The 19,587-nt window shown below is 42.0% G+C and overlaps 1 protein-coding gene across 4 annotated transcripts in view; it reads right to left on the reverse strand.

Moving 5' to 3' along the window:
- The window catches only part of SCAPER (S-phase cyclin A associated protein in the ER), a 142,432-nt gene that overhangs the window by 51,085 nt on the left and 71,760 nt on the right, over nucleotides 1–19,587 (reverse strand). For all 4 annotated transcript variants that reach the window (XM_071441781.1, XM_071441780.1, XM_071441779.1 and 1 more), the window contains exons 23-24: nucleotides 19,210–19,336; nucleotides 1,150–1,265 (exon numbers count right to left, since the gene is read on the reverse strand). In XM_071441781.1, coding sequence (XP_071297882.1) covers nucleotides 1,150–1,265; nucleotides 19,210–19,336 — 243 coding nt within the window. The remainder of the gene's footprint in view (nucleotides 1–1,149; nucleotides 1,266–19,209; nucleotides 19,337–19,587) is intronic.

Raw genomic sequence — 19,587 nt, forward strand, 5'->3', positions numbered from 1 at the left:
AAGACTATTCTTAAAAGGAAAGAATAAAAATCAAAGATGTATGGGTTGTGCACATTCTAAGAATTTAAAGCTCAATTTAAACGAGGCTTTATGTGGGCACACAGTGCAATCCTGTCCCTAGTGAAGTTTATCCCACACTGATGAGATCACTCAAAATTAGAGACTCTGCAGAGGAAGAAGCCCCAGGGCTGTCTGTGAGCTGCTCCCCACAGGCCCAGCTCAGGATTGCTCACCAGAGGAGCTGGCTGGACCTGCAGCAAATGCATCTGGCACCACTGCAAAGCAGGAATTTTATTTATTCTCTTAGAAGTGCAAAGTCGAGATATCTAAAAATGTTTTTTTCCTGAGTGGTCTTTCCTAGCACTTCACACTTATGTATGTCCCATAATGCATTATCAGCCAGTTTTCATCCAAACTCTCACACTAAATTACAGCAGTAATTACAATTACACCAATATTACAAAATATCTACAAACTATGACAATGGTACATACCAGGATATCCTGGATTTGCACTAAAACCATGCCTAGCTGTGCTCTGAAAGCACCTATGTGTTCTTGACTGTATAAAACCTACAGTGAGAGATTAGGGAAAAGAGCATGCTTTTGAGGGACCAGGCTTTGCAGGAATTCTGCATAGTCACCACCTTCTTTTTTAGGGATTAGGCATTTAAACCCTTCCATTCTTCTGTTCTGTAAAGAGGAATTTCTCTAATCCACAAGAATTTTGATTTACCTGTTTGTAGGCGCCCTTTCAGCTAGGAGTATCTTACAACTATTTAATTTTAAAAGCAGACAGATTCCTGTGAATTACAACCCTTTAAAAAATTTCTCTGCTTCCCACTAGAGATCTCTGCAGACTAACTTCAAAAGATATGGATCTTCTCCTCTGTTAAAACACAGTTTTGTCTTCTCTCTTTTTACACAATTAGCTGCTGCTCAAATATATCATAGCTCAAACTCAAACCAGCAAGTTAGGAAACCAGGAGCTGAGTGGAAATGTCTTTCCCCTTCCATGATATAGAGAACAGCACAGGTTTTTGCTCCAAAGTCCCACCCAGGACTAGGAGAAGAAGAAGCAGTGAAGCAGCAGATATGAAATGAATATTCCAGTGATTCTAAATGCGGGTGAAGGACCCATCAAACTCACTTAAAGGGAACCCTGGCAGCTGCATTCAGGTTGGTGGGAGAAGTCACCATCTGAAGAACATTTTCCAGAGCAGTCAGTCCTCCTGCAGCCCGGAATGCAATTTTATCTGCTGTGTTCTGGAGAAACACAAACACAGAAGAGAACCAACAGAAATTAAAGAAATGTTTACATAAAGGGTACATCTGACACTTGTGGATTCTGTCAAAGTACAAAGTCCTTAATACATTCATTTATCATGTTGGACACCTTTGAAAAAGAGCATTTCACTGCCCATGTACAAGGAAGAGGCTTTCTAGAGCAGGAGCTGAAACTCTCAGGTGTTATGGTTTCAATTATCATATATACATACCCAGTACTACACAGGTAATACACTTGAATACCATATTTTCTGTAAGGACATAGAATTAGAGGGACTTTATTAAAGTTCACCTTTATCTGTTGCTATTACCTTTGGAGCTATGCTGCTTTGTATGATTTTAAAAATATAGACAATCTCCAGATGGGTAATTCCTCCTTTTTACAAACTTTTCCAACAGAAGACAACCTCCAGGCTTGGTTTATGAATATAAAAGAAAAGGGCAGATCCCTTTTCTGAGGTATCCACTTGGAACTTGCACGTACCAGAATTTTACACTTAATTACCATCCTATCATTATTGTCACAGTTTGCAAATGACTGGGGTTTTGCTGCAGCAGATCCAGTATTTTAGAACTTATACTTTTGTCCTTTCCTACAAAATTGGTTTAGTGTCTTCTGTTTACAATAAAGCAAGTAAAATCATCTTATTCTCTACTTCTAAGCTGCTAATTTTGTAGTTTTTTGGCAGTTTGTATTTGATCATTTGGATTTTATCAGTGATGATGATATACTAGTTAATAAGAAATAATATAATATATAATATTATATAATTATAATATATTTATATATATATAATTATAATATGTAATATAATATATACTAGTTAATAAGAAATAATTTCTTCTTTTTTCCCCCCAGCGTTGCAAGCACTTCACATATGGGGAAAAAATGGGAAATCCTCTATAAACATAATTATTACTAGTCTATAAAGAATGTATTCTACTGTAACAGACTGCATAACAGAAAAAAACTCTAATAACTCTGACAATAAAATATTCATTTGAACAACTACAAAAATAATTAAGCAACTGTAATATGATTTAGATGGGCAACATTTTTCCCTATGAGATCAGACACTGCACACAGAAGTACATATCTTACTTTTTATTTAAATCATGTAACTTTCTCTCCATTAAGTTTCTGTCAAGCAAACAGCTACATTGTATTTAATTTACAAGCTACAGTAAAGCTATTCACAGAAGGCAGATATTCAAAAGGCAAGCCTTTTCCACAATTAATATGAACTGCATTTAGATTTTTAGACAACCAAAAGATTTATCTTTCAAGGAATAACTGGCCTCAAATGAGTGGAAATCTGTGTGCCAACTCACCAAGCAGTTAAGAAAATCAACCAGTGATTTCCTACTGGCCAGTTGATAAGTAAAACTTCCAGCAGTTAATTTTAGCCCAGTGAGCCCAATAAGTGTGCCTTAACTGCAGAGTTATTTTTGAGTTTCACTCATATATTCTTCCTCTGTTTCCTCTTCCTCCCATCTAAAAAAATCCCAAGCCCCTGCCTCCTCCTTAAGCTCCCTTGGCTCCCAATAACACTTTCCACCAACTCCTGGTAGAGCCATAAAGAAAAGACCCAAACAGCAGAGGAACAGTCCTGCCATAAATCATCCTTATTGACTTCATGTGAGCACCTTGGCTCACAGCCACAGCTCCCAGGCCTCCTCCTGCCCTGCTCCCCCAGGGCTGCACAGCCCCAGGCAGGGCCCAGGGCCTTTCTAACCCTTCCCTGCTCCCTGAGGTATCAGAGATGCTGCTGTTTGCAGATGCCTTTCCCTGGGATGGGCAGAGCCTGGCAGGGCAGAGAGGAGCACACAGGCAGCTCTGAGGGGGCTGTGCAGCACAGCACAAGGGCTCTGACACTGCTCATTTATCTGTCACTGCTCCTCCGGCTCCAAATGTGCCCAGCACTTGCCACTGCTCACTTTCCCTATTTCTCATGGGATATTATGCCACAACCTATTAGCTCTCGAGGCAAGAAGTCTTTCCTGTCATTCAGACCAAGTATGCCCTTTCTCTATTTCATCCCATTACTCTGAGTTATATCCAATTTATTGCATTCATTTTGTTTGTCCCCTCAGCAACTGCTCCATTCCTGAGCTTGTACACTGCTTCATTTTCCTACTTGGCTTGTTTCTCAACTCCATGTTCTCTTTAATGCTAAACCCCACCTTTTCTATTTTTTCATGTGAACTTTTCCTACCTGTGATTTTTTTTTTCCCCAGAACTCCTCTTTTTTCCAAAAGTACCCAGTAATGAAGTGTCCAGAAAGGAACTTCCCCCTATCCCAGATCAGTCACTAGAGCCACTCTGAAAGAAGCAACAACATCTCCCTATTCTGAGGGGAGGTTTTCACATCTCTATTCTAAAAATATATAAATCTTTTGAAGCTGTTTCATTTCCTATGTGTTCTCCTTCCATTTCAATCTGGAGCATCACTTGTTTTATAGACAGAGCACCTTGTTCACTTTTGTCTAATACTTTACTAAAATGCAAGTCTACTTGTCAAAATACAAATTTGCCTTTTAAAACCTTCTGTTACTACTACAGTTTTCTACCAAGCAGAAGGGAGTCTGTAATTTCTTCTGATTTTATATGATTTAGCTACATGTCCTATCCCTCCTCTTTCTAGATTACTCATAAAAATTCATTAGCATTTTGATACTTAGGAATGAAAATAAATTCCTAATGATGTGCAAGGAAGAGAGTGAGAAGTTTCAATAAAAGGAAGATACAACCAGCAGCAAAGCTGGGTTAGAGCCATGAGCGCTGTATTTGTTACCTGTGCTCACAGAGGTCTGGAAAACTGCCACATAGGGATACATGGCTTTTAGCACATTTAATACATTTCTCTCCAGAGATTCTTATAAGATGGAGAACTTCCAGGGCTCCTGCCCCATGTCCTGGAAGGCAATGCTGATGCTGAAGTCGCTGCTGGTATCTGGCAGTGTGAGCCACCTTGGTCCCCACGCGAGTGCCCAGCTCTCAGCAATGCCAGCATCAGGCACAGCTCCTGCAGCTTGGCCATGGGAGCTGAAAGCAAAATGTGCCCTGCCCACAAAGGAGCACAAGAGTCACTTCAATACTGCACTGCTGATGTTTGCAGGGTGAACACCTGGGACTGGGGAAACCCTGGAACAAGAAATTGTCCTTGAGCCACCCATGCCAAGACCTCACTGAGAGCTGTTATGAAGGGATCTCCCCAGGGCTGAAACATGCTGTAATTCCATCTCTGAAGCAGCCAAATCACACCAAATTCTTTTAAAATATGTCTGAATTAATTCCTACTTAAGGCAATTTTCAAATTTTAAGTATTTTTCTACTCATCTAAAGAAATCTTTCTTGGATCATAGAAATACGTGAGCAAGACATTTTATCCAATTTATCTTTCTCTGAAAAATGAACTAACATCCTTGAAAAGATGATGTCCTGAAGTGCTAAAGCTTTGCATTAGCTGATACATATTGCAACAAGGATTCAAAAGAAGTGGACTGAGGCATCTCAGTTACTCAGAGCCCTTGCTCACATACTTTTCTTATTCAAATTGATCCCTGCCTGAACCTGTATCAGAATGAAAGACCCTTTCAGGTAACTACAACTTTTATTCTGGTGGCACCCAAAGCTCTGAGCAGATTAGGCATCATGTGAGTATGAAAACTGATAGATCCTACGGGAAATAAATTTTAAATCCCTATTTGAAAAGAGCATAAACCAACATTGCATGGTTTTGCTGCTTGAAAGGAGCCTCCAAACTTCTAACTTGGTCTACCAAATGATTTAGCTCTCCTGTTTATAAAACCTCTTTCTTAATTTCACTGTTCTTTGAGTAGCTGCACATTTAGATTGGGAGGGTTATTCTGCAATTGATACCGTGTGATTCGTGTTCCTTGAACAACAGAAAATATATAAACGTTTTTATACATTGTTTTTAAAGTGTGTAAAAATTTGATTTGCTACATGTATTTTTCAAAATTCACAACTATTGAAATAACATTTATAAACAATTTGATTTTTAAACACAATAGGATTTCTGTGCTCTGAAGTTACCTGGTGACACAGGAGAGCAGAGACAAATGAACAAGTAGGCAAAAATTATTATTACTCTCATCTCTGCACTTTTTAATAGAGATGATGAGGCACAAAAACCTTGGGGAGGCTACCTAGATGTGTCATAAACATTAGGAAAACAAAAACAAAGATGCAGCTCCTGAGAGCAGCAGACACAGCACTCAAACCCAAGCCATGAAAAGAGCCCGTTTCCCCTATCCCTCCCAAGTCCATCGTTGGGAACTGCAGTGGTCATGTTTGCACAGGAGGAAAGCCAACCCAGCTGATGTGACAGGAAGCATGTATTTAATCTCTGGATCATTATAAACTTGTCACTTGAAGCTCACAGCCACTAATTTAGGCAGAACACTGCATGAATCAAGTAACTTAGTGGGAAGCGTGTGTACACTAATGCATGTGGCACAGTAAACAGAAACCGTGATAAATTAGACAAACCATGTAACCATTTTGTGGATTAATTATGAATTAAACATACTTAAAAATGTAAACTTAATCCTTATAAAAGGACAAAGAATCAAGACAGCTCCCTGCACAGTGGGCAAGCATGGCTGACTTATTTACCTACCTGTTACAACACCTTAATGGATCTGAATTTGCCTTCTCTCCTATGGCTTGAGTGACAACTGACTAATAGGATTACAGGCTCTGTTCCAATAATACAGCTCAGCTACATGCCAGCAAAAAATGACAGCCTAAACCTGAATTACATGGCCTGGGAATCCATCCAATTATTAACTAAAGTAACTGTTATTACCTAACCTAATCAAAGGAGAAGCAGCTGTTAATCTTTGGTGGCCTGCAGTGTAGTAGCGGTCAGACTGGATGGACTGTCTTTGTACTTGACTCCTCTACAGACAATAATTATGTCCTTTGTGATCAAGAAGGAAGGGCTTCCTAACCTTTCAGACAGAGGCAGCAGATGGGGAACAACTGTTTGTGTGTTCATTAACAAGATAGGGTAGATTTTATCAGGGTTTGGCATCTGTGGCACCCTCAGAAGCACCACTTACCCGAGGACACAAGTATGTTTGGCAAATTCGAAAATGAGCAGACTAAATAGAAAGTTCAATATAAAGTTTTCATCTCATTATCTGACATTTGGTACAGAAAATACACACAGCTCAAAAAGAGTGATTTACACATATGCCACATCCTATCCAACGTGGCCAACAAAGAAACACATGAAAAGGCCAACTGGCCTGTGCTGGTACTTGGCTGGCTTTTGTTGCACTCATTAAAGCAGCCACACCATGTGAACTGTGTGCTTCAGAAATGAAACCAAACTGAGGGAAATGCTGCTGAATTTATACAAGGCAGTGGGTAACACTAAGTAACACAGAGGAAAACAAAGCCAGCACTGCTTTGCAACAGCTTTTGGGTTGTGTGTTCAATATTCCAGGAGAGAAGGGAGAGCAAAGCCTGTCCTGCACTGCTGGCACTGGCAAACACAGCACTTGCAGAGCAGCACAGCTCAGGAAATCTGTCTCACCAGAAGCACAACAGAAGTGCCACTTAGTTTATGCTGGGGAAAGTAAAAAAATGCTGAGATAACATTGTGGAAGGACCTGAATGGGAAGATGTCTGATAACACACAGGAACAACCAATATTTGGAAGCTGAAACTGAATGAATTCAGGTGAGAATAAAATGGGGGTTTTTAATGCCAGGAGTAATTAATGATGAGCATAATATACTTAGCATATATAGTCGACTCTCAATCATTTAAAGTTTTTAAATCAAACCTGATTATCTTCTAGAAAAATATTATCCCAGTTAAATCATAATTTATTAATTTGGTACAAGAGTTATTGGGTGAAATCCAATACTGGACCAAAGTACTCCCTTCCATACATTTCTCCTGTTAAAGTATTATTATTAGTTAATAAGTAGAGCAGAATCAGAAATAATGCTGAGCTTCAACAGCTGAAATGATTTAATGCCAGCATTGCTATCTCTGCTCTATGTGACTTTAGCCCATTTTGACTATTTGAAATATTTTGAACTAACTGAAATACTCTGGTGCAGACCCTCCCTCAAAGGCAAACCTCCAAAATAAATATTTTCATGAAGACTAAAAAAGGAAATTTAGAAAAATTATTTTTCCTTCATTAACCCAAAGAAGGTTTTCTGCTGGTCCTGCAGAATGTGCAAATCAGAAGCTGATCTGGAGAGCCCGTTTGAACAGACTTCAGGAAATAAAGTATTTCAGGAGAAATTATTTCTGAATGGAACCAAATACTTTGAAACATGCTGACTTCTATTTCTGAAAGAACACACTTGTGCAACTCTATTTTAAACTGTTCATTCATTGAAGAAATAATAACTAATTAGTAAAATATAGTAAAATCCATCTTAAGAATTTTTTTCTTTCCTTTTATCTACTGTTTGAAGATTCTATCTAAAATGCCAGGGGCTAAGAAATGCAGTTCAAAGCTTGCTTAGAAAAACAAACCAGACAACTGAATATTGTGCTGGCTTCTCCTTTTTTCCCCACCTTTCCTCTCCCTTTCAACAAATTCACAAGTACATCTACATGCACATACACACCCATGGACACATTTCTGACTGTAGAAAACCTACACTCTTTGAGTAGTTCTCCAGACTTTATACAGTGAAAATCCCTGGAGAGTACACCAAAGGAGTATTTTCTATTAAAATAAGCAATTTTCCTGCCTACAACCCTTCTCTGTAGTGAAATTAGTGTTAAAATAATCCCCCACTCCAGGTGTAAACCTCAAACGGGTTTTCAAACATAATTGAATTCACCCACAATAAAATTTCAACCACTGAATATCAATGAACAGCTAGTTTAGGAGTAAAACACGAGCCAGAACTGGCTAAGTGTTGTTTGAATTGGAGGGAGGCATTACTCACATCAAGAACTATCTCTTGTATTTGTATCCATTCCTTCCTCCTGCACTGCTTATGGGTTAAAGCCCGAGCAGGGAGGCCTTGACAAACACCCCCTCCCACCTTGTCCTGCTCAGCAAGGGGCACATTCTGAGCCTGAAAGGTGATTCTGGGGCCTTGGGGAAAGGCAGCTGCTGTGTCTGTGTGTCCTCAGGCAGGATCCTGCAGAGGGTCCCTGGCACCTGGGGAAGGTGCTCCACTCCCTGCTCCAGCTCAGCCTGCTCACAGCCATGCAGAGGTGCCTCTGGCTCCTGAGCCATCTGGGTGACACTGGCCTGTCACCTCCACAGCTCAGCTGTGCCAGCTGCAACTTCTCAGCCTGCATTTAGCACACAGCAAGACAAATACCTAAGAACCAGAAGGGTGAAAAAGCAAGCACTTGATACAGCATTCAAATGCAATATAAAAAATGAGGCTCACCTTACTTTTTAACTGTATCAAAAATAAAAGAAGAAGAGGCATTTTAGACTATCCTCTCTGAAAGTCTACCATTGACAAGCAACCCAAAATTTGTTCAGGCCTAGGGACAATACCAATACTAAAAAATTGATTCTTAAGCCTGTCCTGAAAACACTAAGCATCCTGTGCACATAAACCTAATTTCTGTCTATGCCATCATATACTTAACTCATTTTTCTGCTTGCTAACATCTGCCCACATTGTCAGGTCAAACCAAATTCAATAGGACTCCTTACTGACTCACTGAATGATCTAATTGAACAGGATGGGCCTTATTTACACAATCTCCTTCCAAGTTCTGCAGTGGCTTTTCAGTTTGGCAGTGAAGTCCCAGAGAGGCACCCTGTTGTACTTCTGTTGATGAGGACAGGACCCTCACAATCCTAATTGTGAAAGCCATAAAGGAAAGACAGGTAAAGGTAAACCAGGGAATTCCATGCTCTGTTTTCATCTGCTTTCAGCCATGCCAAGCAGCATTACAGGAAACACACAACATTGCTTGGGAAAGTAAGAATTACCCTCATGGATACCCTGAGAGACAGCACTGAGCATTGCAGCACTTGTGCTTATTAAAAATAAATGTCTGGTCTATTTATAAATAACAGGGCCTCTAGTAAGTGCATCAATTAGAGGAGGAAAGCAACAACAGAGCTTTAATAAGAGGAACAATAAGAGAGCTCCTGGATCTCCACAGATGGTTCCATTAGCTGAGGCTAATTTGACTTTTTCTGATTAATCACAAAAATAAAAGTTCCCAAACAGGTAAATAGAAAGCAAAATTACATAATCTTATCCTGTCCTCTCTCAGCATTTATTGGACAATGAATTGCCCAGTGAGCAGGCGAGTCAGGTCTCTCTGAACACTGAATCTGACAGGACACTGCTGAGAGCTGGCAGCCACTAGAAAGCAGTTTATTTCTGCCTAACCCAGACTGTGCAAGCCAGTGCAAGCCAGCCAAAGTGAAGATACTAAAATTATGTGGGAGAGGACATATGGAGAGGGAGCTGTGGCTGTTTAAAGACCTGTCATGAAGTCAAGAGCACTTAAACTCTGAACAGAGCTTTTCCCCTGATTGCCTTGGGTCCTTCTCTTGTGACCAACCTCTCAGACCATGAGCCCACCTCCAGGACAGCCATAAAGGACTGTGGGGCACAGAACAGGGTGGGTTTGTGAGGTGCTGCAACATCAGAACAGACCTCTGGGTGATGTGTTCTCAGGTCAGAAGTGATGGTCTCAAATCACTGCTGAACCTAAAAATACTTCAAAGAAAATATATGTGTATATATACCATCAGACTAAATGAAACAAAAACCTTTTCTTTAGAAACCATACTAATCATTACTTTATTATGATTTCTAAACTGGCCTCTGCTATTGGCAGAAATATGCCTGGGCAGGCAGTTCTCCTCACTGAGAAAGCAGTGCCTGGGCTTTAACAGCACTAAAACATAGCTCTTGTCTTGTAGTGGAGGAACTCTGCATACCCTGCAATGTATAAATATCCATTATATCCATTCTGCTATGATGTATTAGCTCTAAACTGATGTAGAAGCCTGATCTGACAGCAAAAAGCCACAATTAGTACAACACTGGAAGCTGACAGCAGTTCTCAACTACACCCACTGGGCACAGAAATTAACCTCCCAATAATCTTGGAGTAAGAACACTGCAGAGCTTATCTGTGAACTCAACTTGCCTTATAATACCATTTCCAGCAAACAAGTTAAAAAATATTCTGTGACTGACCCCTAGTTACAACATCCTATTTATATGTTCATCTTGGGCAAAAGGTTAATCCACAGATTACAGAAACTCTGGGCAAAGGAATTATTGATGAGATAAAGCTGCCTTGCCCAACCTGCAGCACATGACACACACCTGACCTGTTGACTTCTTCCAGGCAGTGACAGGAAAAGGCTGTTGGGGTGGGAAATGCTGTCCACAGAGCTCCTGCTGTGCTTGCCCACTGCCTCTGTGCTGGCACTATCAGATCTGCTGCTGCAGCTGATACAGAAGAGGAGTTTTCTACTCCAACAGCAGCTTGGACCATCTGCAGATAAACTGGTGCTGGCAGGACAATGCTGATAGTCCAGGCTTTGAACACTGCTGAACCTTCTTCAAGCTGTGTCTGAGTGGCTCTGTGCATCACTGGCACTCAGTGATGATCACCTAGACATTAAAATTCTCTAATTCTCACTGTTACAGTCTTTAAAGAAGCAAAGTATTTTTCAGGAGGGTTACTTACACATCAACTTTTCCAACAATTCTATCCGCTTTATCCTTTCTGGAGTTCATGCTCTGTACTTAACACTTGCACCAAAAGAAGCATAAATACAGAATTCCCTATGTTACTTTCTGTATTTGCAAAATTTTTAGATTTTCAGTGGCAATATACAAAGTTCCAAGGGTCCAAATTCTAGTTTTAGCTGGCAAAACTTTTTAGTTTAAACTTGTTTTTTACTTCAAGAAAAAAAAAGTTTTAAAACTTATTTTTATGTTTTGTAATTCAATACCCTTCCTAATGTTTGGATTTTGAACTTTAAATTGCTTTTAAGCAGTTATAATTCAAGTTTACATTTGATTAAATACTTCCCTTCACTGTAGCTCTGGAACTGGCTACTGCAGGAGTATCCCGAGTTGAAAAATTAATGGATGGATTAAAATATGAATCCACTATTTGCATAGAAATACATCATACGTTTAGCTAAAATGAACCTTAAAGTTTTAACTGCTCATTGTAACAAATAAGAGTATCAATTACTTTCCCAGAGAACAAAACCTGTAAGGATGAAAGCACAGTTAAGGTGGCATGTGGGTGTTTGTTTTGTTTTTTAAAACTCTGGCTAGGAAATGCCCCCTGTCTGATAGAAAAGAAGGCTTTTTGGTGTGAACCAGTGCACTGTGCAAGAAAATCTGCACGTGGCAAAAAGCCACGGGAGAGAAAGGCAGAGGCTGCCCTGAGAGCAGCAGGGCTCCAGGGGATGGGGAGAGGAGCAGCCTCGGGACTCTGCAGCTGATCCCAGCCCAGCTCTGGGTGTGCCCCCAGCTGTGGCACAGCTCAGCCCTTGCTCTGGCAGCGCTGCAGCCCAGCTGCAGGGCTGCTGCAGCCAGACAGACGGACAGACAGACAGCCCGACGTGCTCACCCACCCTGCCACGCCAGGGCAGCACCGACAGCCCTGCCTCCCCAGGGTGCCCTTGGACTGTGGGCACACAACTGCTTCCTTTTGAAATGAGAGCTGTGCAGAGCTGTGCTTCCCCTTTTGCTGCAGAATGAACTCGGTGTGAGTGCAGGTTTCGGTTTTGTCAGGATATGCAGTGATTATCCAGGTAATTCCCCTGGGCACCCACACCAGGAGACAGCTGCTGTAAGCAGCTTAGCAGGAGAAAGAGCTGTATGATTTCCAAGCACTATGGTGTCTGAACCTGGCGTCAGAACCAAGTTCTACTTCTAAATAGATTTATGACTTGTAAGGATTCAAAGGCTTCTGCCGGTGGTGTCCCCTAGTGGAGAGCGGCAGATGCCGAGGACACGGGGACAGGAACGGGCTGGCCCAGAGCCACCCTGCCAGGGGCAGCCCTGCTCACAAACCTGCCAGGAGCAGCCCTGCTCACAAACCTGCCGGGCACAGCCCTGCTCACAAACCTGCTGGGCACAGCCCTGCTCACAAACCTGCCGGGCACGGCCCTGCTCACAAACCTGCCAGGCACAGCCCTGCTCACAAACCTGCCAGGCACAGCCCTGCTCACAAACCTGCCAGAACAGCCCTGCTCACAAACCTGCCGGGCACAGCCCTGCTCACAAACCTGCCGGGCACAGCCCTGCTCACAAACCTGCCAGAACAGCCCTGCTCACAAACCTGCCGGGCACAGCCCTGCTCACAAACCTGCCAGGTACAGCCCTGCTCACAAACCTGCCAGGCACAGCCCTGCTCACAAACCTGCTGGGCACAGCCCTGCTCACAAACCTGCCAGTACAGCCCTGCTCACAAACCTGCTGGGCACAGCCCTGCTCACAAACCTGCCAGGCACAGCCCTGCTCACAAACCTGCTATGAACAGCCCTGCTCACAAACCTGCCGGGCACAGCCCTGCTCACAAACCTGCCGGGCACAGCCCTGCTCACAAACCTGCCAGGGGCAGCCCTGCTCACAAACCTGCCAGGAACAGCCCTGCTCACAAACCTGCCGGGCACAGCCCTGCTCACAAACCTGCTGGGCACAGCCCTGCTCACAAACCTGCCAGTACAGCCCTGCTCACAAACCTGCTGGGCACAGCCCTGCTCACAAACCTGCTGGGCACAGCCCTGCTCACAAACCTGCCAGTACAGCCCTGCTCACAAACCTGCCGGGCACAGCCCTGCTCACAAACCTGCCAGGTACAGCCCTGCTCACAAACCTGCTGGGCACAGCCCTGCTCACAAACCTGCCAGGTACAGCCCTGCTCACAAACCTGCCAGTACAGCCCTGCTCACAAACCTGCTAGGCACAGCCCTGTTCACAAACCTGCTATGAACAGCCCTGCTCACAAACCTGCTAGGCACACTGCTCACAAACCTGCTGGGCACAGCCCTGCTCACAAACCTGCCAGGTACAGCCCTGCTCACAAACCTGCCAGGAACAGCCCTGCTCACAAACCTGCCAGGAGCAGCCCTGCTCACAAACCTGCTGGCACACTGCTCATGGCTACAATAACGCCCACAGGTCAACTTCTGAAATCCTCAGCCAGCTAAGAAATGAATTCACTGTGAGGCTCTAGAGAATAATGTAAGGCAAATTACATACAGGAACTGTGCCTCTGTGCACGTGCATGGAGATAGGCAAGATCCCAAAATACACTGTGGGTCAAGCCACTGCTTCATGATTAAGGTAAATTCACTATGACTGCAATTTTCACTCTTTTTCATACATAATGCTTTTTTTTTTGACTTATGTAAGATGGTGAGGGATAGGATGGTAATTCTCTCTTTGAAGGCCATACCTCTCTGCTACACTAGGAACACACAGTTCCTTGGGTGCAAATATCTGCAGCACCAAAATTCAATGTGCAAGATTGTGGGGCTCACAATTCTCACTGTATTCTTCAATATACTTTAAGCAACAATACTGAGTCTTTATAACAGAGTATTTGCTTCTCAAATCTATTTTGTCTGTATATATATGTCATATATATGTTTATATACACATACTCACACATATACACACACAGGGCAATTTTAAAACTCTGTAGAGATATTTGAAGAACCTTATCCCATGTTCCATTTAACACTGCTTTGGTTCCATACATTAGTTCTTCAACAGTTTTTAATTTTATTGTTTCTGTTTCTGATGATGAAGAGTTTGTATTATTGGGGGGATTGTCCCTCTTCACCCTGGCTATGGTCACCATCCCCAAGGGGCCCAAGAGTTTAGAGAATAAAACATAAATACAGGGCCTGAGTGTGTTGTTAGAGCCAGCCATTTCTGACAGTCTTTACAATGGGATAAACACTGTCTGTCTACAGCCCCCATGTATTTGAAAGCTACGACAAACATTTTACTGAAATGTAAATAACTGACATCACCACTGCTCAAACAGGAGGCTGAAAAATCTCTCTAAAAATCCCAAACCCAAAAACATTGCCTGACACAAAACAAACCATTAATGGTCACTGAGAGAGCATGTCTTAGAAATCATGAGCATTGAGACCGTTTTTCTAGAAAATGGATTAAACCACTGCAGTCAATTACTAGCTCATATTCACACATTTTTCAGTTACAAAATGATACCCTTCTCTAAGGAAGTATATTTTCCCCCTGGAATCTGTTTCCAGTAAGAATATTATTCTGAATTACTAATGTAAATAATCATACTTAAACTTAGCCTATTCAGAGGCAGCTGCTTCTAGATTTGCATGAAGAGAGCTTGTAAGTAACTATAAGCACTGTGGCCCAATTTATTAAAAGCCTCCTGTTTTATTTTGTGGTTCCATGTTAATTCCACACTTTAACAATTTATTTTGCACTCACTATTATTTGCTGAGATTTTTACATCACGTAGAGAGCCTGAAGGAGATCAGGGACACAGCTATCCTCAAACCCATCCAAAATCACAGTAAGTTTTATGAGCAGAAGCAGTGAAATCTTCTTTGTAGGACTTTGTGCCTTGTGAGTATATGGGAGAGCCTCAGCTGTCCTGTTTGTGCTGGGCCATGGATTAAACCTGCACCCTGCTCTGCAGCCCTCTCCCAAAGCAGAGTCAGGAGAGCTGCAGACAAACCACTCACTTAAAGGAACCTTATCACTCCTCTTGTGGTGGAGACCTTTTTCAAACCAGTAATCAGCTATAAGCATCATATAAAAAGCAATTCTAGTTAAGCAGATTAACTGTAGCCCTTGAATTCCAAAAATCATGAGGTTCCTTCAGAATCCTGCTGAATCTGTGTGCCATATTCCCAGTCAGATGGAGAACAGACACATTAAGGGCTTGTCTAAATGTCACATGTTAGTGTTGTACAAATTTAGCTGGAGTGATTTAACTGCAGTGTTTCAGCTGCAGCTGAGCCAGGTGAAAAGGCCACTGCCCTCAGCTGCTGTCACCATCCCTTCAATGGCAACAGAATAAGTGTCTGCCAACCCTGCCCAGCACAGACCTATCCAAAACCACACAGGACACTTCTAACATTTAAAAGCAGGACTTTTAAAATCTGAAGACACACCCAACCCTCTATGAACAAATATTAGGAAGAACTTTAGGGAAGGGATGTTCTGTTGGCAAGTGTAAGGATGACCATCTGAGAGGCAGCAACCTCTGACCCAGGCCAGGGTCACAACCTTTAGAAATGTACATACTTCAGTCAGGTCAGGGCCTCATGTGTATGCAGCAGACATTTTTTAATCAGTTGATCTTTTCAATCAGGGAAGTTTTAAATCAGAGAATATCACCTCTTTACATAATAGGGAAATACATGCTATAAGCATAAGCAAGTTAAAAGTGTAGCTGCAGTCCCACTAACAGGTTACACTGCTCTCAGTACCCTGTTCCTAAGAGTTCCCATCACAGGACATTTCTGTGGGACTGCTGAAGGCAGGCTCCAGCACTCACTGTGGGAAACTCTGCATCTGAAACACACAGCTACCCTCAGTGATGGATGGGGAAAATTAGTCCTTCAAGGAATGAACATGCATAAAATCAAAAGAATCATGGCAGGACAAGTGCTCTAGCCCTGCCACTTCAAACATCAGCTCCGCCTTCTGGAAGAGTTTTTCTTTTAAGCATCAAAGGCCCATTCATAGGAGATCTTAAACTGAGGGTTATCAGATCTTACTAAGAGCTTGAAGAGTCCCATATGACATCTGCCAACCTCAGGCCAGGGCTTTCTGGAAATATTTGCATGCATTCTGCTGTTGTGGCTCTGTGTGTGTTTGTTTTCCTAATGTCCTTTTAAACAAAGTAGAGGTGAAAGTGAATACAGCTTCCTTCCAGGATTTCTGCCAGAAAGGGTGAGATACACAAACCCAAGGACTGCCTTCCAATAATCCAGAGCACACCCAAAGCAGCACCACTGGCTGGACACACCTGGGGAACAGCACTCCAGGCATACACAACATCAGGAGTTGTGCTCCTTGCTCCTACCAACACGTGGCTGGAGGGGCACAAACCTATTGAAAACTGGAAGCATATGGTGGTTTATGACTTTAGAGTACCTCTTATGCATATTTAATTTAAAGGCACGTGAGCCACATGTTTCATGAAGCTTAATGGCCACACTCCAAGTCAGATCCTCAAAACCTGCACTTCAATTTGCTTATTCTTCACAAATCCTTTTCCAGCATTGGACACAAAGCTCCTGCTTTTTGTAGAGCTTCATCCAACTAAGCCAATGTGGGCACATCAGGAAGTGTTTGGAGATCTAACAACCACTTGAAGCAAAGCAAAGCACATCTCTTTCATCTGTTAGCACTCAAATATGCTGTGCTGCACAGGGATCCAGCAGCAGTGAATGAGGAGCAGGTAAAGTGCTGCAATAAACAGCCAGGACTCCAAAATACACAGTGGTTAAGATGCATCTTTGCCTGAGAGAGATTTCTCAAATCTGAGTACCTAGAGGATATATAAACCTTTCAAATTGCATTAAACAAGCACTTCTTGCTGTATTAGTGGGATCACTTGGCCCCAGGTGCAGAATGTGCTGTGTCCAGCAGAGCAGGAAGGCAGAAACAAGAGCAAGTGTGACCACAATAAGCATGCAGGCATGCAGCAGCCTAGAATGTTCTCACACCATGGAAGAGGTTCAGAAGTGAGAGAAAGCCTTATTCAGTACAGTGGAGCACATCAGATGAAGGCTAAGTCCAAACAGAAATTGTTAGTGTGATCTGATTGTACCTGGAGGCAAATCCCATTGAGACACGGCTGCAAATCTTTTGTGTGTGGCTTTTTCTGTGATTCAAGTTTGCATAAATATTACACCCCACCCTTTCAGGCTGTTTTAGCACAGTCATGGAATTTCTAATGAGCTGAATAGCCCTTCCTTCTGTTGAGAAATTTAATGGTATATATTTCTCTTATTTACTGTTACAAACACCAGCTCAGCAATTCATTTCATAATCTGTAAAACCAATCCTTTTTTTCCTGGTGAGCCTGAATACATAAATTTTTCTGGCAGTGCAAACTATTAACAAAAGAAAAATCCAATGTTTCACAGCATGAATGAAAAGAGGGGTTTTGGATCAATTCTATTTTGTAATACTTTTGCAGGACTTCTTGTGAGTAAGAAGAATTTCTAGTAAGTGGCAAGGATCTATTGTAGTGAACCCTGTCCTCCCCTCAGGGCAATTCTTTATTCAAGCCAGGCCATTAGCAAGGGTAAATCAATGTTATCAGCTCACACACACTGACAGCTTGTGTGGTTCCCACTCCCCCTTCCTCCCCCCACATTAGGTTATATTTTTATGCTCTCCAGGGAAATTCAATTAACAGTGTCAGTCTCCTCCTCTCAGTCCACCACTGACACCATCAGGGCTCTTTCAGTGCCCACTCACATGTAAGATGTGGCTGTGCATTTCTGACTCCCAGCTTAACAAGAGAATTCCCATCCCCTCCTGTAAATGGCCATGTAAGATCTGTGCTGTGAACACTGCAACAGTTACTGAAATCAATCCCTCCTGACCTTATTGATCAGGACACTCAGACAGAAAATACTTCTCCAGAGGGAGGGAAATGTTTTGGGGGAAAAACCCCAAATCAACAACAAAATAGCCCACATCTATTAATACTATCAAATTTAGTTTTTAATTCCCCACTGCAGACTCAACAACCAGCAAAACCATGTAAACAATTAATGAGTAAACTTAGCTGCAATTCACATGGCATTTTAAAAAAATCTCAGCAGATGACTACTAGTAAAAAGGCTGGATACAACTCCACCTTCCAAAGAACTTCCAAAGATTATTTAGATAACTTTCACACAGATTCATCTTTTCATCACAGTCATGCAACAACATGATTTCTGTATTTTGAAATCAATAAAAAATGAGTTTTTCAATAATTAATGGAAGCCCTGTGAAATGTGAAAATGGCACAAGTCTTTCAAACACACTCTTAAGCTTGATGAGCAGCTCCAAGGCACCCCCAGAACACAGTGAGGAGCCCGTGCATCCCAGGCAGCCTCCAGCATTTAAAAGCATGTGCCATTAACAATTGTCTTCTCCACACTGACCAAGCTGTGAAAAGCATCAAGCAGAGCTCTCATTTTCACAAACATCAAGTCTGAACCACAATGATGCAATCTCCTCCTCAGATTTCATTAATTTGGTTTCTTCCAGAACTAATTTTCATTATGTCTTGATTACAGATAAGAAAGAGAAGTATTTCCTAGTGGTTGCAGAGAGAACAGAACACAATGTTCCAGCTGAAAACCCAAATACTGTGGTCCTAATGGAGCAAAAAAAACCACATTACAAGTCAGAAAGCACTGTGGCAGCAGACTGACAATGAGGAAATAGGAAAAAAGATGCAAATGCGGTGCTATGAATTAAAAAAAAAAAAAATCCAACATTTACAATAAAGCAAAACATGCTCTGCAATCATGTCACTTTAAAAAAGTCAAAAATGTAGGAATATCCCACATACATGCACATCATACCCTCCTACTCCAGTGAAGACCCACTGACTTTGTTGAACTCTGGCAAAACTCAACAGATTGGTGTTCCAGCAAACCTGGATCCAATTCTTTCCTCTGTTTTCTGCTAATTGGTTTGGCCCCTTATTGTAAAAGCTGTTTGTGGGTAAGCACTACAAGCTAGATGACTGAAATGACCCAGGTTAAAAACAATCCTCATGAAAATACAGGGGAAAAAAGTGAAAAGTGTTATAGCAGACACTGCTTGTTACATAGAGGTCATTTATTCTTCAACATCTCACATTAAACATTCCCAAATCCACCCTGATGAGACTTGAGGGCAGAACCATTTCTAGGTCAGTCAAAAGTCACAATACCTCTTTCTCCAGAATCCGAGAGATCTCTCCTAAAGTCCTGTCCAGACCAGGGACTTTGTGGTTCCCCAAGGAACAGCCATCCTGCATTTGGAGGTGCCTCAGAAGGTCTTTTGCTAATCTCTGTAACCTTCAACAGAAAACAAAGAGCAGTTAAAGCAAAAACTGCCTTATTAACCTACATCTTTGTAATGAACCTCTGGTACCAATGAAGGAATCATGAAAATCTATGTTAAATATTGTTATTATCCATTCTGAACAGGATGCCAAGGAGATACTGTCAGCTTGGAGTGACATTTCATTATCTACTTTTTCAAGGAAACAGCACAGCTATAGAGTGAACAGTACAGCCATAAAGGTGCTTTATGAGCTACATTTGTT

Source organism: Agelaius tricolor, unplaced genomic scaffold, assembly GCF_023055355.1.
Source record: "Agelaius tricolor isolate 1412-34295 unplaced genomic scaffold, bAgeTri1.0.p SCAF_16, whole genome shotgun sequence".
Classification (NCBI taxonomy): Eukaryota; Metazoa; Chordata; class Aves; order Passeriformes; family Icteridae; genus Agelaius; species Agelaius tricolor.